The sequence below is a fragment of the Drosophila nasuta genome, chromosome 3 (assembly GCF_023558535.2).
Source record: "Drosophila nasuta strain 15112-1781.00 chromosome 3, ASM2355853v1, whole genome shotgun sequence".
In the NCBI taxonomy this organism is placed as follows: Eukaryota; Metazoa; Arthropoda; class Insecta; order Diptera; family Drosophilidae; genus Drosophila; species Drosophila nasuta.
The window spans coordinates 3,029,741-3,052,106 of NC_083457.1; the positions used below are offsets into that span (position 1 = coordinate 3,029,741).

General features: G+C 34.3%; 3 protein-coding genes across 3 annotated transcripts in view; all 3 read left to right on the top strand.

Annotated features, from left to right (window-relative positions):
* The first annotated feature begins 3,596 nt into the window (after positions 1–3,596).
* On the top strand, positions 3,597–3,752 carry LOC132793188 (uncharacterized). Its single transcript, XM_060802889.1, has one exon. It carries the CDS (start codon positions 3,597–3,599, stop codon positions 3,750–3,752), a length of 156 nt encoding a protein of 51 aa, XP_060658872.1.
* A 4,794-nt stretch (positions 3,753–8,546) lies between these two features.
* Positions 8,547–8,810, top strand: LOC132791220 (uncharacterized). Its single transcript, XM_060800061.1, has one exon. It carries the CDS (start codon positions 8,580–8,582, stop codon positions 8,730–8,732), a length of 153 nt encoding a protein of 50 aa, XP_060656044.1. The 5' UTR covers positions 8,547–8,579; the 3' UTR covers positions 8,733–8,810.
* Positions 8,811–14,701: 5,891 nt separating this feature from the next.
* Positions 14,702–22,366, top strand: part of LOC132792720 (neuropeptide CCHamide-2 receptor) — a 31,407-nt gene continuing 23,742 nt past the window's right edge. The window contains exon 1 of the mRNA XM_060802171.1: positions 14,702–15,041. The gene's annotated coding sequence lies outside the window, so the exon portion shown is untranslated. The remainder of the gene's footprint in view (positions 15,042–22,366) is intronic.

A 22,366-nucleotide genomic window follows, 5' to 3' on the forward strand; every position in this document is an offset into this window, starting at 1 on the left:
CCGTATGAAAAATTTGATCTCAGAGGGTATAGGAGATAGAGATATACATTTTTCCACAGCACATGTTTTTTGCCACGCCCATATCAGCCCCAAACTCTAAAAAAATCGAACAACAATCGAAATTTTGTACAGACTGCAGTATTTATGATTCCTGAAAATTTGGTAGCGATTTAAGAAAAATTTTAAAAGTTATTAAAGAAATTGTTTTGTATGAGGAAATATGCCAAACATTGCTTTTGATATATTTAAGTATTTTTGCGGTGTATTTTCGGTATACTTTAAGAATAATACTGTTTTGATTTCATTCAAAATGGGTAGAAGATATTTCAGAAATAAAAAAATAACAGACGTTTCGACTGTTGACGCTGATCAAGAGTATCTATGCTTTATAGGGTCGCAGATTCCTCCTTTTGTCTGTTACATACATTCCATGGAGGCGCAAAGTTATACAAATAATCGTATAATTAAGAAATGAGCAAGAATAGTGCATTGTTACTGTGTTGCACCAACTTAAGTGAGTGTGTATTAAGTTTGAAAATGAGTTATGTTTAACATAGGGATATATACATACTTATAATATATAGAAAACTATTTACAAATCTTTTGCCTATAATATGATTGTTATTCATATTTAAAGTAAGGTTTGGTGTAAGGTTTTAATGAAACAATTTTTTTTATTTGAGTTATAATCTGTTGTAAAGTAGTAGTAGAAAGTAGTTCATCTTACTATTTATTTTTAAACAATTCAAATTAAAGTAAGCAATACATTTTAGTTTTTGGCAGGTTGTCAATATTTCGATGGAAATTAAAAGTTTTAAAGCTATACTTAAAACGCTAGATGCAATGAACAGCATTTCCAACTTTTTCTGAAAAAATTTACAAATATTTTATGTCCCAAGGGTAATTGCTGTAATTTATGGCATGGCTCCAAAAAAAGGCTTTCAAAGTAAAAAAAACAAAGACATTGATATTTGAAATTGTGACATTAAGATTGCTCGAAATGCAAAATTTGAAGCAGCATTGTTTGGAGTTATGTGCAATGTGTCATAGAATCATTCATGGTTCGTTGGCTTTATGAATTGGTTTTTCCAATTTTCAAGTAACGATATACCATATGTATTGAATACGCATTTTCTTGAGCTTTGAAATTGGAATCTTTTGTTGAACGAGTGAATCAGCGAATGAATGAAATTTACACATTTCGGATGAGTAGACTGAGCGAACCCTTCTCAAAAGTATTCGCATTTGCATAATTTGGCTGCAGCAACTGTCGTCTGGCATTAACATTATTTGGCTTTAATTGTTGCCAGATTTGCGAGGCGAATGAATGCAGCGTCTCGTTTAGGTTACTCCCATCCGCAACATAGTAGCAAGTGGCAAGCGGCAAGCGGCAATAAGCAACAACGCCCACATAGAGAATGGCTGCTTGTTTATGGGTTCAGTCAATGGGTTCGCTTTTTTACGCATCCACTTGCATTATTCATGAGCGGGTTCGTGGCGCGTGTCCAATGCCAACCACACACACACATGCGCACACATGAGGTGTGTGCACTGCATGGATGAAAGTGCGGCGAGGGTCGAGCTGGAGTATCTTTTAAACTGCGTTGTGTCGCGACGCTTTGCTTCGTTTACATGACGCAGTTGTCAAGTAACAACAAGACCCACGCATCGTCTACTAGTGTAATGTTTATCAAGTTGAATCTTTATTTGCATTTTAAGCAGTATGCAAATGCTCGTCCCGCCTTCCTTCCTTCCTTCCATTCGAGCTCCTCTCCCACGCTTTGTCGCTTGTACTATGGGCACTTCCGTTTCCGTCCACCAAAATTGCCATGGAATTGTTTACGCTTAACAAACTTGCGGATTCAGGCTAAAAACTTGTTAATTGCCAGTTGGCTGCCAGCCGAAAAGTTTACCTTGTAAATGATACTTGACAGTATTTTCTATTTGCCAATTTGAATTTTGTTTCCCGAGCGTTGGCAAAAACTTTTGTTCAAACACTTGTGACTTGGTTACATTTGCTTCGATATTGTCTGAAGCTCTGCTTATTGTCAAATATCGAGCTTATGTGTATAGCATACTTTTCAGAGCTGGAATAAAGTTAACTGCTTCTCCTATAGAGAGCGGATTCATTAATAAAAATTGGAATAATTATATTAGCTTTATTATTAAAAGTTACATTGCCTTTGGCAGCTGTTGCCTTTAATCAATATGCAGCTACTGTGGCCAATTTCCTGTTCCGCCTGATTGACAGGCGCTCAGTGAGGCGTGGCGCCAAATATTAAACAAGGCAAGGCCAAAATGAAAGCGAAAGCCAAAGCCAAAGACAAAGACAAGGCTAAACCGAAGGCAAAGTCAAAGCGAAAAGGTTCCACAATTGATTGGTTAGCAATGAAATCGGTGAAGCATTGCGTAAAATTAACCAGCTAATTTGGCATTAATTCTTATTACTAATTATTTATTTAACAACGTGCAATTAGCACGAAAGCCACTTCGTTGTGGATAACGCACCACCAATTAAATTCCCATTGTATACTTTTAGGCGCCTCTGAAAATAATTCGTGCATGGAGACTAATGACACTGGCTGAAAACTGACCTAAATTTGATAAACGTATTTTGATGAGACAAAAAATTATTATGAATCCAAGTTAGGGAGAAGCATATCTATTTAAAAACAATATATAATATATAATTTTTGTTTCTTAAAACACTTTATTCGAAAAATATGCATATTATTATAAAATTGTATAGTATATAAAAACGTAAAGAAATTGATGAAAATTATTATATATAATATATTCGTAAGCACTATAAATAATCATTTTAATTGATTCGACTGTTAGGTGTTTGCTTCATCACTCAATCCAATCATGAAATTCAGCTAATGTCCTTAGACCAAAACCACACCATCATCATCATAATCAACGTAGTGTGCAGTGAACTCAGAGCCCATAATTCAATTAGGTCCAACACATTTTATCTGAAATGGAATATCAAATTTTAGACAATTGGCATTGGCGCAAAATTCTAAAGCGATTAGTTACACACGTACACCCACACACCCACACACACACACAGACAAACTCTCAAACTCACACACAAATTGGCAGATAGAGGGAACCAATTACGCAAATGTAGCCGGGCAAACTCATCTCATTTTGAATGAGAATTTGCAAATTTGCTAAATGCAGTAAATAAAATTTACGCAAATTATCTGCGCTCTTCTGTGCATAATTGTCTTTTGTCACATTTCTCACAAATTAACTTACTTATGTACTTAGTTTTACTCAGTCAACCATTGAGTATTATTTTTCCGAGGTCGCTTTGTAAACACATTTGATAAAGACTAAACTGTGTTTATAATGTTTTGTCTTAGATTGCACTAAAAACTAGGCTAGTCTAATATTTAATGTAATTCGAGATAAGCAGGTCAAAGACACTGCAAGTCATCTGTCCGGCCAATTGACAATTGTGCAAATACTTTTAGCTCACTGTTGCCTATAAAAAGCATGTGACCCAATGCATACATTATTATTACGCACTTCGGAGTACTTTGCAATTGACTATTAAGTGTTTTAATTAATCATTTTAATTCATCATGAATTTATTGTCGTTGTGGTTCCACCTGCTGCTGATTTCCATGGTGCTGCTCCTGATTGCTCCTGCTGCCGAGTCAACTTTTCTCTTGTTTGCTTGTATCTTCCGACTGTCGATCTGTCCGTTCCGTACAACAACAGTAGCGAGTAGTGGTTAAAATTAATGGCAATTTAACGATGGCAAATTTTGAAATATTCTACAAGAAACACATGACTTTTCTAATTTTGTAAAACGTAACAAAATTCTTATATTCTTTTCTTTAACTACTTATAATCAAGCAATGGAATTAAATCCAAAGTTCTGTAATAAAATGAATCAGTCTATTACGAAAAATTACAATGCTTTCCTATTTTTCTTTAGAGAATATTCAGAATTCAATAAACTAAAGTTGCAAACCAAAAAACTCTTGCTTATTTCAAGTTTTAGGTAAAAATACTCTTGGTTGTCCTTTAAAATTTAAAATTGTTTATGGAGTAAGAATTTCTGCCTCTCAGTTTTAAATGTACTTACGGACAGGCCTTTTTTAGATAACTGATTATATCTTTTGCTTTGTGCAAGCAATTTAAAAAAAAAAAAAACATTTCTTTTGTGTGCACAAATTGTAATGGGTTAATTTGCAGAACCCTTGAATCTATTTTTAGCGAAGAAATGGATTGAAAAGTGAAACCCTATTGAGGTCTATGAAAAGCTAACACCTTAAGTGTGATTGAATGCTGTGAATGGTTGTATAAATATAAAGACGAATGCTTTTAACATTCAGCAAAGTGACTCTTAATTGCCATTGAAGTGTCGGTAGCAAGTGGCAAGACCGAGAGTGAATAATATTCGAATGGGGTGTTGAATGTGGTGTTAAAGTTAAGTCAAGTCAAATAGAAGTCTTTCTGCTTGGCTGAATGCTCGAGTTCATTTCAAGTCGATGGAAAAGTTTGTCATTAGTTATTTGCACTAATTAAGTGCAAAGCGCATTAAAGCCAACTCAATGTGCAAAGCTTCGGCTACGTGCCATGATTATGTAATTTCAGAATACTTGGGGTACTACACAGAGACACCCACACAAGGAGCGAGGTACGAACCCGAACCTGATACTGAACTGATGAGCAATGGCCACATTAATGAAAGCTTCTGCTCGTAGAGTTTGCTGTTGTTTATGCTGTTGTTTAGGCAGAAGGCAAATGACAATGTCATATAGAATTACCCATTACTCAATTCAGCTTTGCTCAGCGCGACTAGCTTAACAGAACTTAACTTGACGCCACCTTAACTGTTCTCTCTAACTCCGTTTAGGCCTTTTTCAAATCAATCCCTGTCTAAGGAAGATTTGAAACTTTTTTCTGGAAACTTAATAGCATCAACAAAAATGTCACATTAACCTTTCTGTCGATATAAATAGTCAGGCAATTCGCTTATAATAAATTTAATTTGTGAATCGATTTTATAGCCACTTTTTCACAAAGCATTTTGCCTTTGTATAAATAATGTGCATCCGCCGTAATTGTTTAAATAATACGAAAAGATTTTATAGAAATGCCATTGAATAAATACTATCCGGGTATATATTAAAATGTCAGTCTATTTTGAGACTCGCTAGCATCTCAAATTTAAAATGCAAACTGTGTATGGCAATTGGGATGGCTCTTGAATGTTTTTACCCCAAAAATATTTCGCAATATTGATGCCTGAAAAAACATTTGGGTATATTTCCCATATGCCAGAGGCGTAGCTCTTTTGCCTCAAATGAAGGCCCACTGGAATGTGGAGACGAGCCCAATCAGTAAATGAAATTTGTGAAATACTCAGAGAATTGCGAAGGTCGAGAATTGTGGAGCTGAGGGGACGGCATCTATGCAAATAAAGCTATTTAGAGTTGGACTCCAAAAATTAACATTTCATCAGCAGCAGCAGCAAATTTTTTTCAATTTCACAACCATTGGCAAATGTATCAAAGGGCCTTGGGCTATAACAGGAAAGGAAGACGCATTTGTTGTCTTGTGTGTTGTTTTTGTATGTGGGTGGAAAACATTCGCAGAGAAATGCGTTTGCATTTGGGGGAAGGTATTTATTTTTGCTCTTTAAACTTTTCAATTTGAATAGTTTTTGCGTTCCCCAAAAAAAGAACAAAAAATTATTTTAAATTTTGAACATTTTTGCAAATTTTCTAATGTGAATTATTTCTGCTACATTAAAGAAAACAACTACATTATAAAAAGCGCATGATATAAACATAAAATTCTTAAATAGAATCGATGACTGTGCTGAAATGAAAATCAATAAATAATTCGAAGTCATTTGGCAAAACGAAATTGGCTATTAAATGTTGACAAATGTTATAGCAAGAAAACGTATACAAAATCCCCAATAAAAAGACTTGTAAGTTTTCAATTGGTTGCAACGGGCAGACAATTGCAAGTTATACAAATCAATTGCCATTTAATTAGCCGATTCGAAAGCCAAACAAAAATGTCGACTTGCTGTAATTGCACGACATTTTCTGACTGGGACCGAGACAAAGCAGCGGCTAGGTGGGAGAAAGAAAGCGAATAGCTTGTAAATGGCAAACAGCCAGTTAAAGCTCAAGCTCTCTGAAGTAAGCATCTTTTGTTGCATACTTATGGGCGCACAAATAGAAATGGAAATTCTACCTTTACCTAAGATGCTTATTTTTAAACAATTTAGTCTTAAGAGCTTACAACATGCTTCAATGTTGAAATTTAAACGCCAACACAAAAATGTAAAATTGTACAAAATAAGTTAGGGTTGTAGAGCAGCTTTCAAAAATAACACAAAAAGGTTGAATTATAAATACTTTGCATTAATAATGTTATATGAAACGTTATATTGTTTTCGGTACTATGAATTAATAATTTGAAAATTCACATTCCCAAGGAATTGAGTTTATGCTTCTCAATCTGATTTTTGCCCACAGATTTTCAAGCAATCGGTAACAAACATAAATGATTTATTATTCCTTACTCATCAATAGTCTCACAAAACAGCAACACCAATAAATATAATAGTAATATACCAATCTATACAAAAATTGATACATGAAGAAGAACTTAATAAGTCATTTATATCACAATTTTCAGTTTTCTTCGACGCTCTGTATAATCAAGCATTGCAAAAACCTTATCCAATTATCAATGAATTCACCGGATTTTTGCCCGATGTTTTCAGTCATTCAGCAACAAACAAACATAATATATTAGTCCTTACAGCACAGTAACCCAAATAAATATGCCAGCAATACACCAAACTAAACTAAAATTAATGTATAAATATACCTTAAAATATCAGGGATGTTGAAATATAAAATTAGGAACTTTATAAATCATTCACATTACCATTTCCAAGTCAATGAATTCTTAATGAATCGGATTCATTCAGTAACAAACATAAATTATCTATTTTTTCCTACAATGTTATAGCTTTACAATAAACCAACACAAATAAATGTAGTGCCAATATACCAATACAAAAGAAAGTTGGTATAAAAACATACCATTACATTCTAGTGATGCCAAGCCGAGTAAATTTTCACTATAAAGTTTGTTATCGAATAACTTCCAGACGATCTGATACATTATTATTAGAAATTGAAAAGTTAATTTTTTGAAATTGAATGTTCAAATTAAACTATATAATTAATGACATCAACTTTAGTTTAGCGTGGAAATAAAGTTTCATCTGCCTGCTGCGGGGTTAGAGGTCACTGTGTGCGTGGCACGTGCTCGATTCAGCACTTTTAGTGACAATAAAAGCCCGCAAGCAAATCCCATTCGATGTTCAACAAATTGTTAGTATCAAAAGGTGTAAAAATCCAATTTATATTTACTATACAAGGGCAGAGGAGTCGCCGTCATTCGGCGTCGTGTCGTCGTCTGTTTCAACTCATTGCATGCTTAGCGGCGTCACAAAGTTGCCGTCAAACTTTTTGTAGACTTTAAAATGTGTTTTTTTTTTGTCGACAGGGGGTGTGAGGAGGGAATGAAGTAGCAGTAAAAGAAGGGAAGGGGAGTCATACATGTGGGCAAACAACTCGTTCCCTCTACTGTTGACAGTCTTCCGCCCCGCTTCCCCAGTTCATCACTTGCATGAAGTTTGTTTAGATTGTCTACAATGTAATGTTACGTATACGTTATCGCACACATTTGCACAACGCAAATTGCAAACAGACGGCAAATTAATTAAATATCACTCATACGTCAGGTGGTACGTTGATGCTTTTCCTGCTTCTAGGATTGCTCTTGATGAAAGGATGAATTGTTTATCAGGACATGACTCGTCACTACTAGTATCCCAGGCCACATACAACGACTTGCGGGCGATTCGCTCGAATATATAATCTGCATGTTGCATGCCACAATGACCATGCCACGTGGGCAGAACAACCAAAAATAGTCGTACGGCGTGGGCACGCGATTACAGCTAAATGATTTTATGTAAATTTACAGCAGACTAGATTTTTCGGCTGTCTGGCTGATACAAAGAGACTTTAGAGGCCTTAAGTGAGAGTTCTAAAGATGCTTTTAATGTAGATTCAATTTCATCCAAAATCCAAATTTGTTTCGAGGCTCTGTTTAAACAAGAATTGGAAAAAACATTATCCAAAAGATTTCTTCAACTGAAGTTAGGAATTAAATTGCCAGCCAAAGCAACAAAGACCCATTTGCAGTTGGTGTCGTTTGCCATACTTCTGAAATAATTTTTGTTAAACTGATTCACTCCAAAACTTCGTGTCTACTTTCTGAAAGAGCGTTCCCCTTTATGATCTTATTCTGCATAATAAACATACATATCATTACACAACTTTGTTTAATCGATCATCGCAGTATTATTGAAAAAATAAATGACGCGTGCAGTTTAATTGATACCAAATGTTCAAATATTTGCACATTCACTTCTCTTCGATATTTGATATAAAAAGGGGTGAGTGAGATCGTTGAATTCAGTTTAAATCCGAACTCGATTGAATTCAACATAAAAAATGCTGTCTACAAATTTCTTCTTCTACTTGTTGGTGATTGCAATGCTGCTGGTCTTCACAGCACCTGCAGCTGAGGGTACCTTCTTCCTCATCGCTTGCTTGTTGCGATCACCGCTGTGTCCATTCCGTACAACGACTCCTGCATCAGCCTAATACACCTAATACACTCGGATTAATTGGTTTCATATTGTGCATAAAGAAATAAAAATGAGTATATAAGTTTGCATTGAATATCTGTGAGTTTTATTGCCGAGAATATAACATTTTCTTAAATTATAATTGTAATTAGAAAGACCCTTTAATAGCAACTATACAATATTTTCGGCGATATTACGTCAAATACTCATTAAGGAGAACCTAGTTTTACCCTCAAGTTTATTCAAGAGAACTTCTTCTGAAGCACATAATTTAGAGTGGAAAGAGAAAGAGAAAGAGAGAGACAGAGACAAAGAGAGAGAGAGAGGGGAAGAGAAAAAACAATAGATACTTTTAACCATTTCTAATTTGATTAAATCGAATACTGTTTTAGAGAAAATCATTTTAAGCGACTATTGATTGCTTTGTGCATGGAGAAATACATATGAAAACATTCTTAGTAACTTCTTTATTAAAACGAATGAAGTAATGTTGCACCCGATTGTTAGTTGAACAACTTTCAAGTTTATTATGCCATTCATTCTTAAAGTGTGTCCTGTTTTATATAAATGGTTTGGAAAGTTAGAATACTTCTAAATGGATGGCTACAACAGTGCTTAAACATGTTATAAGAATTGATTATGTAGTCTTTTATAATTTTCTTCATTATATTAAACGCGTTTCAAGTAATTGTTTAAGAGTATAACCTGATTAATTTTTACATACTTCATTATAAATTTACTTAGTTTGAAATAATTTATTTGCTTTATAGCTAAAGTAATAATAATACTTAATAAAATTAAGTATAAGCCGCATGAATTTTGTTTAAACCCTTTTTGGGCATGTTTTCTGCTATTGAACGCAGTTGCTGTTGGATCATTGAAATTATTTTGAGTAATTTTGTTTTACTTTTAATGTTTCGTGTATTTCGTAATATGATTTGATCCTTTCTAATTTTGTAAAATGTGAGGAATTAAATAGATTCGAATATACATATGTAGTACATATGAATATAAAACTGAGAAAGTAATGATACTACTATTTAAACAATTACCGCGCACTTTCTCTTATATCATAAATGTAAATAAGCGGCACAGTGGAGTCTAACGGTGTTTGTAATTAAATATTTGCTTGGAGTTCTATCATTGGCAATGCTCTTCTGCGAAATACCTCGCTCTCAGCTCTACAATTTAGATAGCTTATTCGATAAAAGTGCTTAAATTGTTTATTTGTGTTTTAAATGTATAAAAACCCTTTAACCATTTTATATCGTTAGAGGGTATAAAGTATATATAAAGGGCACTGATCAAATTAGATTCTCAGTTTAAACCCATCGTATATCGTGAACAGTTACTTTGCTAATGTCATCAAAGTTTTTCTTGCTCTTAGCATTGTCAGCCATATTAATGATCGACGGTGCATTGTAGAACCTTACATTAAGTTTACCTCCATGTCGAAGGGTTTTCATCCCACGGCGTCCATATCCCAGAAATGATGCTTTAATCAGCACAGAATACCCAGGAACGACAGCTTCTTGATGAAATAATACGAAACGGCGGTGAAAGTGCTATTGATCCGTGGATGTCGATGTTAAAAGAGTTTATCAAATTATTGTTGTTTGTATTTTGAGCTGAATATAATCAAATCTGCAAAATTTGCCTTTTTTTATACTAATTAATGATTGTTCACCATGAATTCGTTTTAAATTTATTTTTTAACTTATTTAAGAGAACATTAACACCAAAAAAGCCATTTTCATTCAATAATTATCTTTATTATTTGCTATTTCCAAAATATATATAGTACTCCTCTGACACCTTAAAATGTATTATTTGTACTTTTGGTTCGATGTTGTCATGATACAATATTTGTGCTGCTTGCAGATCAAGCACGTTTTAGAATATATACTACTTTCATGATATCCAAATTCATAAAAGTAAATTCTGCATTTCGTTTCCGTAGCAATTCCAAAATGAAATGATCAATCCAGGAGCTCTAATTGTATATTGTGGCATTATTATGTCCACAAATACTATTAAGATAAAAAATTTCAGAAACATTTTGGAGGTGACTGATTGCGTTCAATAAATATGAGAGAGTTCTCTTTGAATAACAGCGTATTTAAATTTTCAGTAATTTTCGCAGTACAGAAATGAGGATATCAATGAACTTTGAAGATACGACAAGTTAACATATTTTAACAATTATTAAACTCAAGGCGTTTACTTTATTCTAAATAAATATCATTAAATAAGAAAAGCTTCAACAAGTGTCTTTGTATTTCTCTTTGAAACTCGACATAGTCAGCTATGGCTTATTATCTAGTCTGTATTATTATCGAAATCAAATACGTTCGACTTATAATGAGAACCAAACGTTTCAATTGAATTTTGTAGTTTTAAATTAAATTAAAAGTTTGATACCCGTTACCCAGAGGTACTATAACTTTGTGCCCACAGTATGTACGAGGGTTGCTATTTATATTTCTGGCCTAATAATGAAAATGCGAATATTTATAAAAAAAAATGGATTTATTGTTTGTCACAGTATTCTCCAGCAAGATTTATATACTTTTGAATGCCCTCAAATCAATTGTCGAAGCACTTTTTCCACTCTGATTGAGGCACCTCCAAAACATGGTTTTTGAACACTTTAACAGCATCTTCTGACATCGAAAATCAATGACCACGCCTTTTTTCGATGATGTGCGGGTATAAAAAGAAGTCAAGTCAGGGCTGTACGGCGGATGACCCATGAATTCCACGTTTTGACCGCAAAAAAACGCGCGGGTTTGAGCTGGTGTGTGGGAGTTCGCGTTGTCATGGTGCGGAATGATCCATCTTTTCTTGTTCGTTTTTCGAATTTCTACAAGGAGTTCAGGCTTACAAATTATGGTGTACCACTCAGAATTGACCGTCCTACATTGCTCAAGCGAAACAGTCGCCACATGACCAGTTTTACCGAAGAAACAGGCGACCATTTGCTGAATAGTGCTTCCTCCACGAACAAGGTTCGTTGGATTTGGCTCGTCTTCAAAGACCCACACGGTCGATTGCTGTTTTGTTTTGGGCTCATAACCATAGATCCATGATTCGTCACCTGTGACCATCTTATAAATGTCTTTTGAAGCACAGGGAATGTATTTTTCAAAATTTCTTTGAACCAATCCACACAAGCCTTTTTGAGCAATCGTTAAATTGTGCGGGATCAATGAGAACAATCCTTTTTACGACCAGGTGTTTATGCAATATCGAATGTATTCTGGTGGAAGAAATGTCAAAGGATGCCTCTATCTCACGATATGTCACATGTCGATCTAGCATTATCAGTTCACGCACGGCATCAATGTTTTCTGGCCCAACGTCCGTTTTTGGACGACCTTCACAACCTTCGTCTTCTAGCGAGCATCGGCCACGATAGAATCCATTAAACCAGTATTTCACAGGGCTATAGGATGGCACTTCATCGCCTTATAAAGATTTAAGTTCATCGGTGCACTCGTGTCGTAATAATCCAAGTCGAAAGTTGTGAAAAATTTTTGCTCAAAAGTGTTCACGAGTTAATTCGATTTTTCTGCCGAGGTAAGTTTTTGATTAATCGTTTATCGATATCAAACGTGCTCGTACATGAACAAGTTGTATGGAGCTTTTATTGATAAAAGTCCAAACTTTTTTTGGGAAATAGCCAATTGGTCCTAATATGGCTAGAAGTGACCTAGGCCAGAAACTTAAATAGCAACCCTCGTATGTTAACAGCCGAGACAGAATAATGATGTCCGCTTACCAGTCTGTTAGTCTGTCTTCAGAGATTATAAGTAATAGAGCTATTTATACACAAAACTCATAAAGTAGAAGGGTAGTATAACTTTCTGCCGGCAGGAAATGTATGTAAAAGTCATACAAAGTATATATGTTCTTGATCGGCATCAGCAGCTGATATGATATGGCCATGTCCGTATATCTATCTGTCCATTTATCTGTATGAGTACTTAGATCAAATAGATTTAAAGAGATACAAATATTTTTTTTAAAGCACTTGTGTTGTTTTTACAAAAATCGAATAACAAGTGTTACAATAATATTTAAAATATTAGTTCTTGAAAATTTACGATCAGATAGAAAATATCGAGCACTGCTGTGCTACAGTGCACTGTAGCTTTCTTACATATTTTTTGTTAGGTAAGTTCTGCGCAAATGCTTTCTGTATTAAGGAATATAAGTTGTTATAGACCCTAAGAGTTTATAAAGTACATGCTCTAGATCTTAAAGATAACAAAAGTTATATGAATTAAACTTGGTGTCAATACAAGTTGGCTCAACGAAGATCAAGAAAAAAATTTAATTTATTTTATGATTTATTTGTCCAATATTATATAAAATTCATATTACAACTATTTTTTTATATCTATATCTCTCAGTCATGAATACTCGAACGTAGCTCTCAGATTGGGTTTATCCTTAACATATTTTACATTTACCAATTTTTAGAATCTTATAATTTGTTAATTAATTTATTTTTTGAATATAAAATTATTCTTTGTCTTGATTACATTGCAGATATAAATAGGTCGAAGTATCCTTTTGACTTTTATTTACCACTTTGAATGCTACCACCTAGAGTACCATTAATACGAAAACTGTCAGCTAATGGTACTTCAGTGGTGGACCGGTATGGTAGGCATTGTGTAAAATTGAAAAAAATGGGATTCCATAAACACATCACTTGCAAAAAATTAGATCCTTCTGATTTAGGTGCATTGTTGACCATTATTATGGCCACAAATGCTAAATAGATGAAAAACTTCAGAGACATTTTACAAGTGACTGATCGCAGTGAATGGCGCGTTGAAAATGAGTCTTTTCTCTCTCTACGGATTACAGCCTATTTATATCTTCAGCAATATACGCAGTACTTAAATGTGTCTATCAATTTACTCACAAAACAAAGAAACTATATTCAACAACTATAAATTAAACAAGTTATTGTCATAAGTCTATATAAATATCATTAGATAACAAAGCTTTTTCAATGGCCTTTCTATTTTCCTTTGAAGCTTCAGCAAGTTGTAGACTGACAAACAATAATGTCTTGTGTGTTTGTTATATTTTCAAAAAAATATAGTTATTGTATAATGGAAAATTACATTTTTTAATAGAATTTAGACAAGTTTGAGTGGCTTGGTTATGTTTTTTAAGTAAGAATATTTTATGTTTTAGAGTTTCCTTTACAAATACAATAAAAGATCCTTATATAAAAAGTGTTTAGAATATAATAATTTGATTAATTGGAATATCTCAATACGAATGTGATTTGATTGCGATTTATTCTTTTCCCTTAAGCAATATAAGATTTTGACGGTGTGCAAAAATTCCATATTAATTATCTTATGAAGATTGAAATTTGTTCATTTTGAGATACTTACATATTTGTTAATTATTAAACATGTCAAGCATGTTAATGGCTTAAGAGGTGGAACACGTGCCAGTTTTCCAAGGAAAGTTAATGAAATGTGCTGACTTATTGCTTGACTCCATTTCGAGCTGGGAAACCACAAAGACTTTGTTGTGGTTACCAGTGTCTTAATGCTTCGAGGCGGAGGAAATTTAAAAGCAGCTTGAAACCCGCAAAAAATATGGGAAATATTTATAGAATTATTTGAGCAGCTGTGAACAATTTGTGTCAGTCGCAGAATATCATGAATGAAATTCCGCTCAATGGTATTAAGGCAACAGTTGTCCACACCCACACTCACACATACGAAAGACGAGTACAGCATCCACATAACGAAATGAATAGATTCCACAAATAGCGAAGAGACTGCGCAGTTCAAACGTCCGCACATGGTGGCTTCCATTTGGCGTTCATTGTGGATGGCATCTTTTGGCGCGTTTTTGCCAGCCGCAATTAGTCAGATTGGCTGTGGATGGCATTTGGCTTGAATGCTGCTTGCTTTCGCTTCGTCAATTTAGTCCTGTGAACGGATTCGCCCGAAGCGGTCGTTGGTCGTCCGGAGACTGATCAAGCGGAAACAGAAGTTTTAAAAAATTCACTAAGAATATTTGGAAATTTTCCTGAAAATAATTAAAATTGAAAAGCGTGCCAAAAAATAAACGAAATAAATATATATACATCAAATATTTGGGGCGACGCGAATTGTGCCAAGTTTGTTTACGTCTCGGTTCGGGACAAGTGTTTAAAATAGAAAAACCGACATGAAATATTGAAGAACTATTACTTTGAGCAGTGCGAGTATTGAACTGTTGGCTGTTTATTTTTGCATCATTTGCAGGCATCTGTGGAAAAGTTGTTTGGCTGTGCTGCGAACTTGTAAGTTGAAAAGTGTTTTCCACTCACTCAACTCAAATGCCAGTGGGTTGCTAAGGCCATAAATCAACAGAGCGTTCGATCGGGCAACTTTATCAAAATGTTCCTGCAAATATTTGTCTGTTTGCTTAGCCAGGCTTAAATCATTACCCATCTGTCTCGAATACTTTTTTTTTATGTCTGACCTTACTGACAGACTTCTCTGCTCGGACTGCAAATTTTAGATGTCATTAATTTTTTTGTAAAGTCTCACAATGTTTTGGTCCGCTAAAAGCGGCAACAAAGTGTTGAATTTATTACTTGGAATTGATTTGTTCAGCGAAAAAATGCTAAAAGCTTCATGGGCTATAAAAGATTTTCAACAATAAAGTGCATTAACACAATCTTCTTTTTTATCTATAAGTATTGAGTATCAATTTAAAAAGTATGTTAATTTAAATTAAAAATATTTATTTCACTTTGAGAAATAGTTTCTAAAATTTTTAAATTTTTCATTTTTTCATTTAAAACACTTTATTTAATTTAATGGATCTTATAAATATAATCTGCTTTCTATTTAAAAGTAATTTAATTTAATAACTTTAATTTTAATTAAAAATATTTTGTTTCACATTAAAAAATCTTTTCTGAAACCATTTATTTTTCACATTTTTTGTTTAACTTAAAATGAAACTAATCAAATTTGAGGTTTAACATTTAATTAATTTAATTTTTGAATACCTTTTTGTCAGACATCCTTATTTTCTAATTAATAAAAATTACTTATTTTATTGCAACTTTAACACAAAATTATTATTTTCAAGCCCAAAAATACTATTCTGATTTAGAGTGACTTTTGAAAGGTTTTATTAATAGAAAGTTGTCCATCTATCAGATATTTAATTACTTAAATATATTTGTAAAGGCCTAATTGAACTTCTGTTCAAATTAAATTACAAAGCGAGTTGAACTTAAGATTTGGTGCAAATCTGATAGCGAGTTGCGTTCAGTGTTTTCTGTTTGTGACTGACATCAAGTTAATGAAATTTGTGGCATCTTTTTATGAGATAAACGCAAAGAAACTTCCGATTTCACAAATGTTGTGTAAACGGTGGGCAAGAGAACCGCAGAGAGATAAACAAACAAGCAAAATAATATAATTAAAAGGATTGCAATAGTTCAAAACTAAGCGAGTGCTCGAAGCAGGCAATAAACTCAGTTCTCTGCTCAGTTCACTAACACGCCTCAAAATAAACGCCTGCCTGGGGATCAATCAGAATCAAGGCAATTTTGGTGGCAAATGACAAGCTATTTGGCGCTGCTCTGCTTAAAATTAGCATAAGCCAATCAGTCTAACAGTCAACAGTCAACACAGAGTGTTTCTATCGGACCGTCAGCCGTGTGTCAACCCTTGCAGCACGCACCAAGTTCACACAGTTCAAGCCAAAATCAGTTGACGTTAATTAGCGTTCGCAATCACTGACAAGCCCAGAGCTCTACAGAGCATCCATTTGCTCAACATCCATTTACCTGCCCTTTGTGGCAACCAAAATTTGGCGTAATTAATGTCTCCCTTCTTGTACTAAGCGTTCTTTTTTTTGTTTTATAATTGTTTTCCCTTTTTTGTTGTTGAGTGCGTGGCAGTGGAAATTATCACGCATACGCCGGGTTGCAGCCTTTCTAAATTTTGATGACTAAAGTTGGCAACGTTTGCTTTGTCTTCCACATGATTACCCTAGACAAATATTGTAGACTTGGCTCTGGGGCACACTCGTTGGCTGATTGGTTGCCTCTTTCACATGCTGCTGCTGCTGCTGCCACAAAAGTTTTTGCGGTTAATAAAATTGACGCAGCACACATGGCGTATACGTAACGTCGTAATATGCCCAGAGGGTCATATTTATATTTCGTGTGCGCTTGACAATCATTTGATTATTTTTCCGCGCTTTGTTGGAGTATTAAAACTGCGGCATAATACTCAAACACACACACATATACATAATACACGTGTGAATGTCTCTATTCATATTTGGGCAAAATATTTTGTGGTCATAAATGAGCTTAATGGCAAATACAAATTGTTTGCAGGCTTTTCAAACTTTCATAGACGAGGATTTTACAGCATTTTCATTGTCCCTTACAGTTTATGTAAATTTACACTCATTTTTATGGTAACTGATTTGCATCTGCTCGCCCGACAGATGGGAGGATATCGATAATATTGTGGAAAGTTATCAACTTAATGAACTGTGTACCCTTTTTTTTTAATACGCAATCTTTTTGTGTCACTCGATTTGCATTATTGCTTCTAAGTCAATCAATCTATTCAACTACTAAGTATTTTATTCCCAAAGTCATTAATAAGTCGATTTGCTATTTGCAGTTTTTATAAGATATTTAATCAAATTTTGAAACTCAATTCCGAATCTCGAATTGAGTTGTATAAAGAGGATAATATGGAATCACATTGAACTTATAAAGTAGGAATCTTTCAAGCTTAACAAAGAACAACGTTTGTTAAATGTTTAAGCTCGTCTTTGATATTGTTGTTCAACATTGCTGAATGTTGAAGTCTGATAATAATTGCTATAGATTTTGGTGGCAGTTCAAGTTGCATTTCAAAGCAAGTTTAATGTCAAATTAATGAACAACAAACCCTTGGATAGCATATTTTTTGAGCACTGTAAATAAGAATATTATTTTATTCTTTTCAATGAGTTTTGGCCATAAATTTAGAATTTCTAATAAGTAAATTTACTTACTTATTAAAATTAAAAATATAATAGAATCACATAGTTGATGTGTGTACTTGTGAATATAAAAGAACTATTAAAGTGTAAAACATATTTTGAAAAATCTAAAGACCTTTGAAAAATTTCAGCATCCTTAGAATCGCATGCAGTAAACCAACATGACTTTCGACTTCAATAGAGATGCCATACATATTCGCAATTGTGGTCATAAGACAGACACACGCACATATACGAATACTTATGTATATGTGTTTACTCACACACACACACACACACACACACACACACACACACACACATTTAAGTCTGTTTAAGAACTTTTAAAGCGGCTTGAAATGTCAAAAAAGAGAGCGAAAACTTTTTATGTTTTCTCGTTTTGCCACTTGGCCATATGTCAGCCCTCGTCGTTGAGGCTGATGGCTCACTTTTGGAGAGGCTGACCATTTAAAAGCAATATATCCAAGTCTGAAAATTTCCATGGCAACTTTTGCGACATTTTCGGGGGAGGTGCTGCGGCGTGTGGTGAGAATCGGGAATGAGAAGTGAAAGTAAAATAAATAAATAAAAATTGCTTGTAGCTTCAATTGAATTAGTAATGGCAGCCGCCACGCGGGAAAAACTTTTTGCTTAGATGTTTGCTCATATAATTTCCGTGCTGGTATTTTTATGGCAGGCAAGAGGGACATGGTGACATGGTCGAGAAGTGGAGAGGAAGCGGAAGTGGGAATGGGACGAAGTATGTTTGGTGGTGCATTCCTGTTGGACATGTTCGCATTTTAATTGCCAACAAATGTGTCGTCAGGCAGGCGTCTCTTTAATCTATGGCTGCCATAATTTATGTTCATATTTGCCAGCATTTTCTTTTGTGCTTTTATTTTTGGAAAATTCCCATTCCTTTGCCTTGCGGGCAGGTAATAATATATTGCATTTCATTTGGCCAGACTGGCGAGTTGTCAATAGGCTGGCCAAATTGATATTTATGTGCTTTGACGACTTTGTCGCCTTTCAATACCCTGCAAGAAAGTGCACGGAACAGTAAGGTAGTTTGACTGTATAGTAAAAAGTTTTTGGTCTGGGAATTGATTTGCTCAATACAAAGAAGAGTTGCTTTAAAAATACAATTTTGTTCATGCTTTTGTGACTAGAACTAAGCTTAGATAGAACCCAATATTACACACAAGGTTTCGAGATGGGCTGAATTTAGTTGGTGTTAGTGTTTAATAGATTATTAGCACATTTCAATTTATATGTATATATTTTTCAGTAGGGTATCTACTAGCAGTAAATGAAACATTTTTTCGTTTCATAGAGACGTTAAGTTAAAGGTTCGTTTGATTTATGTACAACTAGGGCTTTTAATGCTGGCATGCTCAATCTTCGGCTTCCTCAGGCTCTAAGTCCCATTGTGACAGTTATTTTTTCCTAGTTGATTCGGGATTTATGCTGTGATTTGGTCACAATTTCTTAAGCTCTTTATTCAACTCACTTACAACATTGTTGGCGTCCATTGAAGTTTAAAGTTTATCCTCATTTGAATTTTTATTGTGCTTTTGTGGAACTTCTGGTTTCCGGCATTGTTGTACGTTGTTCGCTGTTTGCCTGTGCTCAATATGAATTTCCCATTATAATTTCCGCTTCATTCAATTTTTCGAAGCATCTTCTACTCGTTTATCCATTGTCAACTGCAGCTCTCTTGTGTGCTCACTACTGCTCTCTTTTATTCTCATTAATGTGTCACTTACAGTCAATGTTTACTAGTGAAATTTTCTTATTAAAGCGCTTGACATCACATTTAATGGGATTTTTTCAATGACGTCGCCCTTTAAAGCACTCAAATTAATTCGTCATATTAAACTGATGAATGAATGCTGTTGCCCATTATTAATGACCATCCATTAAAGATTCAGGCTCAAACGCTGGCTAAATTGCTCAATTATGCCTTGGGCTGCCTCTGCGCTGGACTCTCGTATTGCTCTCGTCAGTTAATCAGCTGATTGCATAACAGGGGGGCAAGAAATAATGCAAAGCACATTATGAATATGGAGCAGCTGGAGCTGGAGCTGGACTCTGATTAACAAGCAAGGTCTATTTGTGTATCTCAACGAATGTTAATACGGTAATAGTATCTGCTACGGATGGATTGTTTTATGGGGATGATAAATTGTCAAGAATTTAATCATTAATGAAACCTATTTTAACATAAATTCCATGTAATGAAATGAAAATTATGTATAGGACATAAATTGTTACATTCTATTTTCATTAAATGTAGTACACAATTTAAATATCTCTAAAATTTTGTTCTACATTTTATTCTGGATTTTCTAAAATATATTTATATATATGTACATTATTTTATATTTTACAGTAAATTAACTAAAGCCAGCAGCAAGTATGTTATCTGATTCAGGGTTGTGCTGTTTTCTGGAGACATAATTAAACTTGGTTATTTTTTTGCGAAGCTCGTCCTAACTTTAAAATGTTGGAAATGTATTTGTAACGCGATAAAAGACTCGCAGCTCTGCATTTTACACCTTTTCATCAAATAATATTTGAAAGTGAAACTGTATATCATAGAGATAGTGTGTGTTTGCGAATAATTGAGAAAATATTTCTTACATTTTCCATTGTCCCATTGTCTACCCACTTACAAATGAAATTATTTATTTAAACTCTCATGAGATGAGCAGACCTCAAGGAGAGAACAAAGAACCATTGTGAATGAATGCATTTTAATTAGAAATCTATTTGTTTACTTACAAATACTTTTGAATAAACATTCAGCACATTTATTTGTAATATTGGACACATTGTTTTTTGCTAGTCACAACTGAATAAGTAGATCCACTCATATCAGACGATTCGCATGAATAATCAACGAAATTCAATTACAGTTTCCATTTGTATACGGCTAGAGTGCGGATAATGTCATTCCATCAAGCTGACACACAGTCATGAAGTCAGTTTTTGGTTTTTAATATTGATGTGGCATAAATAGGAAATTAAATAAATGCAAGAGGTAAAACGTGTGTTGCCAGTCTAGGTCCCAAGTCAAATCAAAGCCAAGGCTGAGAACGAGACTGAGACTGAGGCTGATGCTGAGGCATTGACAGGTTGTCAATCGATGACATGCAACATGGCAAATGGTAAATGGAGCCAGCATCCAGTTATAGTCACTCAATCTGCTGATGCGGATAATGTGCCGGCTACGTGCGTAATCTAAGCCTCTGTTTCCAATGTTTCTCAGTCTATGAAAACTGCTCAGGCATCTGCCATCTACCATCTACCATCTAACAGATTATGCCTATCTCTCTCTCTTTATATTTCTTTCACTTTCTCAGTGTGTGCTTGTGTAAAGGTAATCCAATGCTGAGCAGCCGGCTGAAAGATGAGCTGCTCTTGAGCCTTGGGATAATGTTGTTATGTGATTTAGTTACTATGCACAAGTTTAGTTTGGAAAAGCTGGAAGCTATTCGGTCGTCCCCTTGATAAATGGATTCACTTGTCTCTTGGTCATTTTGTTGAATTGTTTGCTAATGTCAATGCTGGAGTTCTCACGATTTATAGTAGAGTTAATTTTGATAGTGAATTAAGGTTAAAGTCTTTCACATTAATCTTTTAACCACAATATCAATCAATAACACCAACTTTTAGCAAAACTTTCTTTAACCTGTACAACATCATTTACTATTCATTGACGTCAGCAGCTTCTGAAGTATGACTTGTTTTTCTTATAAATAGTTAAGAATGGGTTTTTCCCACCTGCTCGGACAAAAGCAACAACTTTTTCATTTGGCCACAAGTTTTTCCTGATTTACTCTCGTTGTGGCTGTTGCCCCTTTGTCGAACAGCTACTCCAGACTCGAGTACACTTCGAGTTGATGATTAACTTTTTCGTCATTTATCATAAAATCATTGCTCCAGAACGAAGGAAAGAAAGGCACGAACCCACGCCCACCGCCTTCCACTCGTCCACTCACTGACCACAAATGCTATAAATAATGCACTGAAATTGCAAAAAGAGATACGAAAAAAACAACATTCAAATAAATAAATAGATACAATATGCATAGAAAAAGATGTTGTTTCTTTTATGCTTTCTGCTGTGTTACGCAACTTGAACACATTGTTCTATTATTTGATTTTTTTTGCTCGGTCTTACTTTTGTTCGGGTTTGAGTTTACTCTCCGTTTCCATTCGGTGAGCTACATTTATCTTTTGGCTTACAAATAAAGCACAAAAAAACATTTAATTTACATAAACATTCTCATCTAATACGAGTCACCGTCATGAGATGCCATACATTTCTGTTTTCTTTCTTTCTTTTCACTACACCAAAAATATTTTAATTTTCATCTAGAAAAACTTTTTTGAAGCCCTCAGCTGCAAACTTGTGATTGTTAATTACGATTTTTGTTTTTGAATGGAAATTAGCTTTATAAGTCAGAGATTTACAGAAGGTGCTTTTGAAGGTCACGAATTTACGGGCTGAATCATCAAGTAAGAATTGAGGAGTAGTGAATTTTATACGTTTTTTTTTGGGTACACATTGAAATCGTACTTGAAAAATGTAAAGTGTTAAATGGTATTTCATTA